The sequence below is a fragment of the Centruroides sculpturatus genome, unplaced genomic scaffold (assembly GCF_000671375.1).
Source record: "Centruroides sculpturatus isolate CEXI.00-Female unplaced genomic scaffold, Cexi_2.0 scaffold308, whole genome shotgun sequence".
Taxonomy (NCBI): domain Eukaryota; kingdom Metazoa; phylum Arthropoda; class Arachnida; order Scorpiones; family Buthidae; genus Centruroides; species Centruroides sculpturatus.
Window position 1 is genome coordinate 208,515 of NW_019384502.1, and position 12,204 is coordinate 220,718.

Sequence of the window (12,204 nt, forward strand, 5' to 3'; positions counted from 1 at the left end):
TTAAATCCTATTGAATACTTTGCTACACATAGTTCTTTGTATTATAAATATGAAAAAAAGTAATAACACTACCAGTAATTCAATGATCCAATGTGTACGATTTAATTATACAGTAAAACCTCTCTAAATGGGGACACCTGTGATGCAAGCAAAATGTACCGCAGTTAGTGAGATGTCCCTAGAAGAACAATTCACACATTTAATGTAAATATATTTAGTGCAGTCATATAATTATGCAGAAAAAAAACATTAATTGAAATGAGGTATTGTAACACTACAACAGATTTTGAGCTTGAATTTTTAGTGTGCAGACCTATACATTCCCACCATTGTCCATCCTTCATTAATCTCAAGTACATAACTAGATAAATGAATGAAAATAGAGACCAGATATAGAAAGCTGGGGTCAGAGGTCAGAGGCTCTGATTAACTATGTATGAGTTTTTGGGTCTGTACCAGACGTCATGTGATTTTTAAATTAAATAATGATTGAAAATTGCACCATTTCATTCTATTACACATCATGGAAAAAGTCAGCGTATTATGAGTTTTTTTATAGTTAACTCATGTCTTAGTTTTAGCATTTCTAACATACTGTACTGTACATCTATTTGGTCAAGATTGCCAGATAGAAACAAAAGTATAAATCACCAAAAGTTGAACACAAAAGTTGCCAAAAATCATCAGAAATTTAAAATTTTTAAATTTGATTTTTAAAAAAATAAAATTTTCCCTATTTTTACTAATACTGTAAAGTATTTTGTCCAGTTTTCTCAGTATTTTGTGACTAGTGTCCCACTTAGCAGGATCTGGAGCTGTCCCAGATGCTGAGTAGAGAGGTGTTCCAAATACAGAGGAAGGGACATGTTATAAATGATAGGGCTGTGTCTAATGAAAAGGAAATGCATCCCACTTAAAGAGGTGTCCTATATGAAAGGTTTTACTGTATTTATTTTAGTTGATTACATACATTAATAGATGCATTTTGGGCTGACTTACATTTTATGGCCCCTCATCAGTGACTGAAATTATTAAGATCTAGATAAGTACAAAATTAACTAAAAACTAAAAAAAAATAATAACAAACATAACAGTAATATCTTACAGTAATATCAACCATTTCTTAAATACAAAGTATATGAACATAACATGGAGTATATTTAACATTAGGCAAATATAATAACTGATATTCTAATGTTTAAATATATTCCATGTTATGTTCATATACTTTTGTATTTAAGAAAACAGTTGATTCAACACAAAGTAAGATATTACCATTATGTTTGTTATTATTTTGTTTTTTTAGTTTTTAGTTAATTTTTTACTTATATCTAGATCTTAATAATTTTGGTCACTGATGAGGAGTCATGAAATGTAAGTCAGCCCAAATTGCATCTATTAATGTATGTGATCAACTAAAATAAATATACTGTATTTTACGGATTATAAGACGCTGCAGACTATAAGACGCACCTTAATTTTTAAGCAATTTTTTTAAAAAAGTAACATTTTTACCATTTTTACCGCCTAAATTCAATCCTTTTATACTGAAGCAAATGCTGATCCACCAATCAATGCTTAGTAGCTGATCATACAATGGTTGCACAATGATCGCTGGCCAATCCACGGTCGTGGATTCAGAACCACCGATCGTCTCGTGATCCAAGTTTCTATGGCGACAACCATTGCTCATTTGAAAAGAGAAAAAGCGCAGGAATCGTACGTCCAGATGATTCTATCCCAACACCTCGCAACTCATGTTCGTCGCATCGGTGCACTGCTGCTGCCAGTCAAATTCAATGTTGCCAGTTAGAGATAGGTTTCCTGCAGCATCAAATATATGGCCATTTTTAAGACGTGGGAATTTTAAATCAAACACTGGGCATTTTTATATTAATTTTGAGTATAAGACGCACCTGAATTTTGGAGGTAATTTTTCGAAGAAAAAAGTGCATCTTATAGTCCGTAAAATACGGTGATTAAATCTTATGTTTTGGATTATTGAATTTTCAAGAATTATTTACTTGAAATCTTCATAATAAAAGAAAAATACACTTTATGCCAACATTTAACTTTACAATGTAATTTCACTAACGTGTTGTGGTGTTACGATCGATGACCTATAGCAAATAAACGAGTTCACAAGTACTTTTGAATAGCATAAAGCTATCATCATGAAGTGAAAAATTGAATACAACTGTTTCCAAGATTGGAACATTTGAACAGCTCATGGATTTAAATGAAGCATGTGGATAGAATATCAATTTGAATTTGAAATAGAATAAAATTCAAAAACTCTTGAGCAGACATATGAGTATTGTAATATCCCAAAATGTATAGTGAACAATAATAAAGTACTGGAGATGTTGACTAGCTTGCTTAAATAATGTTGTCCATATTCACAGGATTTCAATAATAGTAGTGTTGCACAGTGTTAAGGCCGAGATGTAAAGGTTTTCCCAAATAAATAATTCATGCCAATTGTTACACCATTTGAGTAATTTTGTTTGGGCCCCGAGTGGCTGATAATCTTACTAAAGCAATTTTTTAGCTAATTTGTTTGACGGTCTGTTGTTTCTGATATCGTCCTGATGTTCTAGGATGCAAAAAATTAACTTTCTGGCCGTGACCCCTATGTAGCTTGTCTCTTCTCCTGATAAATCATGTTTTTTAATGGAATTTGATAGACCCCAGATTTTTCATTCAATTTAAAACTATCCCTATCGTTACGTAATAGTCTTCATAATGTTGGTTGTGTGGTTAACGGTAATATAAAACCATTCATTCTAAAAAGATGTACTATTTTTAAAGAAATGGGGCCTAAAAACAGAATCGGGGATTGCTATTTTTTAGCTCCTTTTTGTTGTGAAGAAAAGACTGTGGAAAAAGCTTATTTTTAACATGATTTTGGAGAAAACGGAATGTAGATCGCAAATAACAAGCTTTTTGCGTAGTACTACTAATGAGTTGCAATTCTTCTACTAATGCATGGTTGGAAGGTAGGAGGTAAGCTCTCCTAATGAGGGAAGTTATGGCAGAGTTCACATAGTTTATAGGTTGGAAGGCTGTTGCTGGGATAATTTGCGGTGCATTATTATTTTTATGATATACAGAGAATAGGAGCTCAGGAGATGTATGGATTTCTAGATCTAAGAAAGAGATTTTGGCATTTTGTTCTTCCTCTATCATGAAGTTGATAGAAGGATAGAGGCCAACACATGAATAAATTGATCTAAATCTTCAGTAGAGCCTTCCCAAACAAGTAGTATGTTGTCAACATACCATAAATACATAATCAAATATTGGATGGTCAAGGGGGCATTGAAAATACGATGTTCAATGTTGCACATAATGAGCTCTGCCAACATAGATGATAGAAGGGAACCCATTGGTACTCCCTGTGTTTTTTTATATATCGTGCCATTAAATTGAAAATAATGTTGAAAAAAGTTGTGCAATACTCTTTTATTTGCTAAAGGTCACCGATCATAACACCACAACAGGTTAGTAAAATTACATTGAAATCTTCATTTGAATAATTTTACTATATGTACTCCATCCTTGTCTTTATCTGGTATGATATCTTTATCAGAACAGAAAAAATTAATTGCTATAGGTAAAACTATTACTTTAATAGTCAAAATACTTTTATCACTATTAAACTAATATTTTTGTCTTTAATAGGGTTTTAAATTCACCCAACTCCTTATATAAGACTATAAATTTGTTTAAACTTATATTTATAATAAATTCAGAAATATTTTCATGTAAATGAATTCTTTATTATGCTTTGATCAAACCCAAGATAACTTTCTTTGAGAAGCCATGATCTATAGCAATCAGAGAGATTCTGTTCAATTTATTATCACTGTCTGTCTGTAATGACTTGTGTCTAAAGGCTGTTTGAATTAGGGCCACGAATGCTGCCAGTTTGTGGGGTTATATCAAAAGAAAGTCAATGTACGTAGGAGGTATTGGATAAGTGGTTTAACAAAAAGTTTAGTGTAGTAAGCAACTCAAGTCTTGTAAATACTAAGATTTAAGAAATTGTGTCTATTTATGACACTTTTATTTTATTACTGTGTCTATGCTGCTCCAACTCAATTAATAATAATGTCTTCTATAAATTTAGAAATAACTTCTTTAAACCAAATAACTTACAGAAAATCATCTACATATCTTAATATATGTTTAATATCATTAAAAGTATTTTAATGATATTAAACATATTTTAAGATATTTTAAGATAAATTTAGACTTTCTACCCAGAATACTACAATTTTTACAAAATCACNGATGCTAAAAATTTTATTCTATATTTTAAAATAGGAATTATGCGAATATCCTTATATTAGAGAACATTATCAACTACATTCGACTTGTCATTTGGCATTTGCTGGGCTCGTTCATCAAACTTGTGTTGTTGGAAATACAATTGATCACTCTTTGAAACACAAACATTGTACTCCAGAAAGAGCAGAGAAATATTTTAATGTAGGCGAATTTTTTATTTGTAAAATTTCATATATACACACACATATATATGTTTAATTTATAAATATTGCAGTATGTAATTCCACATCAACGTTTCGAGAGAAATATAGATGAAATAACGTACATCAAAATTGCCGGAAATTTTGGGTTGAGACAAACTATTGAATTTGTAAAACCATACGTTTCCAAAGATCATCATCATCATCATCCATTATACTTCAGGGTATCTGCATTATGGGCATTAAGCCGAGTTACTCATTATTATCCAGATGAGGTAATAAAACATATTTTAAGATATTTTAAGATAAATTTAGACTTTCTACCCAGAATACTACAATTTTTACAAAATCACTGAATATCAAGGACTCTATAAGAAGCCTTGAAGATTGTCTACATCATTTATTGCTCCATAAGAAATCAAATTACTCAAAATCAGATTGAGAAAATCCAATACTGATTTGTTTCACATGGTTTTAAACTTAAAAGTGGCAGAATTCCCGATAATGTTCCTAGTAGGAGCATTGTTGCTCTGACTGAACTGATGGAAACAAATTAATATAATCATTGAAATTACTTCAAGGAAATTCACTATAGAATATTCTAACTAGGTTTGAAATCTAAACTAGATGAATAAGAATGTAAAGTATTTTCCAAATTAATATTAAATTAATTAGAAAAAATTTTTGTTATTGAATTTTATTTATGTTTAGTAAAAATTGGTATTTTGTTGTTTATTTTTTGTTATTTTGTAAACCAATACTGTATATTTTGAATTGAACAGTATTTTTCCAATAGTTTTGTATTTTATTTGAATTTAAAATATTACCATATTTACATGAATGTAGGATTCATGTTTTTCAGGTTTTAGTATCTCTGAAAAATAGGGAACTTAGATTCAATGTACTATATCATAATTAGTGACTCTAATGCCATGTGTCTAATTTCATTGTGTCATTTTAATGATTTTTGTTAGATCAATATTTGTAATAGTAAATACATAAGAGGATAATTTCACTCAATCTTGTTAGTATATTATAATAATGGGATAAGTACTTGGATGAAAATACCACAAAAAGTTATGCAATACTCTTTTGAGAAATGTTGCATTTCTGATATTTAAACAGCAACGAGAATAACTGCACGTGGGAAGATATGAGCATCAAATCCAGCATTAATCCAGAAGAGCCTAACATGTAAAATGAAGAGGTTTCAAATATCAATAACACTCTGTTATTGATATTTCTGACAATGACTCTGTTTAACTTATTTGACTTGCAAGAAATTTGTTTCAACTTGCCTAGTTTTGTTTTTAATTAAAATCCTTATGTGAGCAAATAGGAATTAAGATGTATCTTAAATTCAGTGGCATTTTACATTAGAGTAAATATAGTTTCTTTTAATATTATATTTATAAAATCAATAAACTATATTATTGTAACTTAGTACCTGTAAATATTTGTTATAGAAGGATTTAATGATGATAAACTATGCATTACATTGACTAATTCTGAATAATTATGATATTCCAGTTTTGCTTCTAAAGGATCTAGAATAATACTTAATTTCACTAGTTGTTTATTGGCTACTTCAATAAAAATGGTCTTAATTTCATATCCGGGAGCAGTAACTAAAAAATAAAAAATAAATTATCATCTAGAAAAATAAATATATATAACAACAAAAAATAAATTACCATAAATTGTATATTTTCCAACAGGAAGCAATGCCCCAAACATTCCTCTTTCTGAATCTGTATTAATACGAATGTCTTTCCTATGAAAATTCACTTGAAAGTCCTTTATAATAATTCCTGATTGATCAAATAGTTGGCCTCTAATTCCTGAATTAGTAGAATGTAAGAATTTAACTTATGTTATGAAATAATTTTTAAATATATTATAAAAATTCTGTTAAAAATATTTGTCTATGAAGAAAAGCAGTTTCTATTTTATGTTTTTCAGAAGTCAAACATGAATCATGTTTTAATTAAATTTGTCAAATCAGAAAAAATTGGCAGAAAAAGATAAGTGCTATGTAAAATTTGATCCACAATGCCATACTAACCATTACAAACAAATGAAATGGACACTAACCAAAGCAAAATGTTGTTTGTTTCAACATATGGTTTGTTAGGTGACAAAAATTTAGTTAGAACATGATTGGTTAAAAAGACTTCAAACATTAGTTAGGAAAAGTTTATTGGTCAAATAAACCAAAGTTTGGAAAAGTTGAGATATTTTCAACTCTAATGAAATAGTTGAATAGTCATCAAAAAAGGATGAACAGGCAGTTCTTATCTACTTTGTAACAGTGCATATGCAAATGTTAATCTAGCTTAATACTAGAAAATATTCAATATTCAAGATCTTGTACATTACAGTTATAAGAAATAAATTTGATATAACAAATACTTCCAATATTGATTGCACTGTATATGCAATCAATGATGGTCTGATAATTTTATTTGCCATCATAAATGTTTTTAAAAAACATTTTGAAGTTCAAATAAACAGATTTTAATTTTTTTTGTGTCAATGGTATCCTCTTGTAATGCACACAGAAATTCTCTCTTTGGCACCTCTGGTTTAATTTATGACATGAAAAGAAGCAGGATAGATAAAAAATTACACTGTTGTCAACATAACACATAATGTCAGACATGACCTATGCCATAGTGTCAATTTATGGTGCTGCAGACAAAAGTTAATAAGATGTGTGGTTATCCTTACATAGAAATATGCAACACAATGCACAACTCCATGCTAAACACAAGACTGTGAAACAATACTTGAGGTATGGAATTCCACTCACACACCAAAGCTCTCCTAAGCTAATAGCCTAATTACTGAATCTGGAATTTTCTGTAAAACATATAAAGTCCCACTGTTCTCTGCAGCATGCTAAATGGACAGTTGTGGTTAACAAAATGTATCCTGCAGGCCTCCAGGAGTACAGTTCCACTTAAAGCAATCATCTTTATATAGTAAACCTGGAAACACTTGTTCCTGTGACTAATCTAAGATCCCTAGCAAGGTTGCTCATTGCATTTAGGAACAAAAAAACAAGCTTATCATGGCATTGTAATACTAGGGCCAGGGCCGGATTAACCCACTTTGGGGTCCTAGACATTTTCTTCTTACCATGTCCCCTTTCTCTCCCACAAGAAATACAGCACACAAAAAATATAAAACAATAAATAAAACAAAACTAAATAGTGTGAAAAACTAAAACAAATCTTAAATTTTTATTAATAAAAAATATTTAATTTACAACAATAAATTTTAGTTTTTCTAGAAAAGTTTAAACAGTCTGTTTATAAATTTTAAAAAATTGATATTTATTTTATTAAATGTCTAACAAAAGTTATTATACAATAACAATATTACTTTAAAATATTAATTGTTTAATTTAATCTTTTTTGGTTACTATTTAAATAATATAATGTTTTACCCATGAAAGATAAATCGAATAATGAAAAAGATAATTTAAATAAAAGCCAAGATAGTTTAAAAAAAGTAAGTATATATGTTACCGCTAAAGCTCGAAATCCGTTAATGTGCGCATTACCTAGCTAATCTGCAAATTAACTAGGGTGATCTGTTAAAGTTGCTAAAATTGTTCTATTTCTCAAATTACCTAGGTAATCTGCAAATTACCTACTAGGCACTCGGTAAAGTGAAAATAAGATTTTTGCTGGAACAACAGCAACGTTTCTGTACACTTAAATTAACATAATGTTATTTATTTAATTTTCAATATCTAAAGAATCAAGTTAATACAATCAACAAATTAGTTGATTGAATCAATCAATTAATAAAACTTTAATACAAAAATCAAACGGTTTAAAATATTACTACAATTACGGAAATGAATTTGCAAAACATATGATAAAATTGTACTTACTTATTAGTGCAATCTAAAGATTGGTGACACTTTGAATTACGTAGCAATTGGTTTTTGCGACAAGCACGCCTATTTGTGGTACATTTAGATTTGCAGTCACATTTTCTGAAACCCTGCCCAGTACCAAGGGATTGTTTTATTGCTGTTTGACGTAAAGATATTTCTACAGCAGGGACATCCATCTTCTTTCGTTAAAAATCTCTCTTTGCAAACACTGAATTCAGATTTTGCATACAATTGTTTTAAAATACCTGTTTTAGTATCAAGTTTATAAAAGCCATCCTCTGTTTTACTAAGAACCACAGCTAAAATTGAACGTGCATCAGTTTTTGCTCTGTCTTCTTCGGGTACTTTAATTCTCACAGCGAAACCTTCATCGACGTTTGGGTGCTTTGCATTAGAAACTGCTAACATTTTCTTTGCTTGCTTTTCTAAACATTTCTTGGCTTCATCACGCTGTATTTTCTGATCCATATTCTTTTTACAGATGATGCACAATACATTCTTACCATACCCTTCCTCTTTAGGATCTACTTCACCACAAACTGCGTGAACAAACATATTACACGATTTACACTTGTGAGCACTTGATGCTGCTTTTGAGCAAACAATACAGACTATGTCTTGTATAGTGCTCTTTACAGGCTCCGTACGAAACTGTGATGGCGATTCTGCTGAAGTTGAGAGTAACTCAGTGATGACTTCTTCAACTTGCAGAGGCGATTCCTTGGAGGTGCAGGGTAACTGAATATTCTTCGTGACTGCATCATCAATCAACGGTATAGAAGGCAGTTTAAGATTACTATCGGTAAATTCTTGTATTTCTATAGGTGATTCTGTAGAAGCGGGGGATAACGGAATGTCCTCTTGAGTAAGATTTGACTGTGATCTCATAATCACAGTCTCTTGTGAATCTTCTAATTTTTCAAGGTCTTCTTCAGTTTTTATCGAATGTCAAACAATTCTCCGGCATGGACAAACTTTTTCAAACCTTTCTCGCGCATCTGACAACGGCTCAATGAGTTTTTCACAGCCTCGTACAGTCAACACATCACACCTTTGAATTATTTGATAATCTCGAGATGATTCTTTCTTCTTGGAAACTTTTATTTGCTTTACATCTTCAATTATGGAATCATACTTTGGTTTGTTATTAAAACACTACGTATTATATTTTAAATCTTCGCTAAAGAGGTTTGCGAAGAATCTTTTCTTGATTTTACTCACCAATTCGGTGCTTGCTTGCATTCTAGGATTTAAATTTATCTACGTAAAAAGAAGGAGTGGGGAAAGGAAGTGAAAGAAACAAACTTTTGAACTTTAACGATACGGAAGCCGTTAATGTGCAGATTACCTAGATACTCTGCAAATTACCTAGGTAATTTAAGAAATTGAACAATTTTCGCAGCTTTAACGGATCACTCTAGTTAATCTGCAGATTAGCTAGGTAATGTACACATTAACGGATTTCGAGCTTTAGCGGTAACATATAAATATGAATAAACTTTATTTAAAAATTCTGTTTCTAGTCTTTAATTCATCAAAATTATCAATTATTTCATCATAATTAATATTATCCAAAGCATTTTGTTTGATGTATAAAACACCTAAAGAATTTAATTTTGATTCACTCAGTGAGTTTCATAAATAATTTTTTACAGATTTTAACAGTGAGAATGTCTATTTAGTATGCCCCGATGCCTGCCGTTCAACTGGATATCTATACATATAAAATTACATGTCCTGACTGACTGACTGATTCATCATCTCCCAGAGAAAAGTGCTGAACTTAAAGAGGTTGAAAGAGGTGAACATTTAGGGTACATCATGAAAATGCACACATAAGAAAAAAGAAGGGATTTTTAGAAATTCCCTGGGGGGGAGATAAAGAGGATTAAGGCTTAACCTAAAGAACGTCTACTACTGTACTATTTTAGATGCAATTTTTTGTTTTTGATAGAAAGAACTTAATTTCCAAACATACAATATTTACTGAATCATTTGCCTGTGCAATGCCGGGCTCATTTGCTAGTAATAGAATATAATAGAAAGATTAGAAGTATGAAATAATCTAATAATCTTAACCTTTGTTGTTATTTTTGCCGGGCTCATCATCTTGTAGTTAATATTATTCTTATTGCTATAAAAAAAATTCTAAATTATTGGAAGAATTGCTTTCAATAAGAAGAAACATAAGAACACATTAGATTTTAGAACTCACAATAACTATATAAAAAGCAATATATTTTTGTTTATTTGTTTATTATATACAGTTGTCCAACAGAAAAATAAACTACCTTATTTACAAATCTTTTCAAAATAGACAGTTTGACCAGGCCCTTCTAAAAACCAAACCCTAGACATTTGTCTCATTTGTCTATGCAATGATCCGGACCTGACTAGGGCATTCACTGCTGAAGGATCAGCTGATATTTTCATAACATCAGAACCTCTGCCAGACCCTTGAAATGACATTCTGTGGGACATATAAAGCATGGGACTCTGTTGTTTGAGTTTGTCCTGCCTAGATCCACCCAACGATTCTACCTCACGTAGCATTGTTTATATCAATTCTTTAGCCCTATTTGTCTAATGCAAACAACTTTTACTTCATGAAAAAGAAAAATTAACATGCTGTTCTGCAGCTACACAATGTCTGGCTAAAACAGATTAAACTGTCTCTTGACATGACTACAGTGTCACTACACATCCAATGAACACAATAATTATACAGAACTGTTTGGAAACCAACATGAAACTATTTAAGCATAGATACAAGTGATATAGTTTGACATTTTTATGAATTTAAAAATTATCCTTAATTTTAATATATTAAAAAATAAATACAACTTTTTACGAAGAATAATTCTTTGCTTTAGAGGTTTAGAATTGGCATCTCCAGTTGTTAAGCATCTATGAGTTTTTTGCGCAAGCCTATCGATAAACTTACTGCTGAAACTGTGGGCTGCGGCGATGCGCTTGATGCGTTGGATTTCTCGTAGCGCGTCGTTAATGCTAGAGCAATGGGTAAAAGCTCTGCGGATAAGAGCCCTGAAAGCGGACATTTTGTAAGTAAAGGGGTCATTCGAGGTTGCAGGGATAAAGAAAGATTGAAGATTAGGCTTATGGAACACACTAGTAGCTATGCAGCCATGATCCAAGAGGATATTGAGGTCCAGGAAGTGGGCCATCCTGTCATCCTGCTGGTCTAATTTAAGCTTAAGTCCAAAAGGGTTGTTGTTCACAATCTGAAGAACGGTGTTCAGATCCAGCTTGGACTTCCAAATGATAAGAATGTCATCAACATAGTGCATATAGAGAACGATTTCCGCGTTGAAGGACTGTAATACTTGGTTATCCAGTTTTCTTACAATTAATTCGCAGAGGTCTCCAGAGAGGGGGCTACCCATAGGTACTCCCCTTTCTTGAAGATAGATTCGTTGGTTGAAGGTGAAGAATGAGGTGTAGCACATAAGGTGGGCCAGCTCCAACACCTGCTTGTGGTATCCAGGTGGAGAGGCTTGGAAAAGGAAATCTCTAAGGGCACAGAAGCACGGTTCCAATTTAATGGAAGGATACATAGCTTCAAAGTCGAGAACTGTAATAAATTCCTGATCCTTCAGAGCGATATTCTGCAATTTAGTGATGAGTTCCCGCGTGTTCGAAACGGCGTAGTTATAATCTTTCAAATGGCCTTTAAGGAGCTCATGTAGACCCTTCTCAATAGGTAGGGTTGGAGATCTTGATTTGTCAACAATCGGCCGGATTTGCGTGCCTGGTTTATGGGTTTTAGCATAGCCGAATAGC

General features: G+C 31.5%; 1 protein-coding gene across 1 annotated transcript in view; it reads right to left on the reverse strand.

The window, feature by feature from the left end:
- Positions 1–12,204, reverse strand: part of LOC111622109 (carboxypeptidase D-like) — a 178,877-nt gene that overhangs the window by 45,889 nt on the left and 120,784 nt on the right. The window contains exons 14-16 of the mRNA XM_023364424.1: positions 11,348–12,138; positions 6,188–6,361; positions 5,941–6,121 (exon numbers count right to left, since the gene is read on the reverse strand). Coding sequence (XP_023220192.1) covers positions 5,941–6,121; positions 6,188–6,361; positions 11,348–12,138 — 1,146 coding nt within the window. The remainder of the gene's footprint in view (positions 1–5,940; positions 6,122–6,187; positions 6,362–11,347; positions 12,139–12,204) is intronic.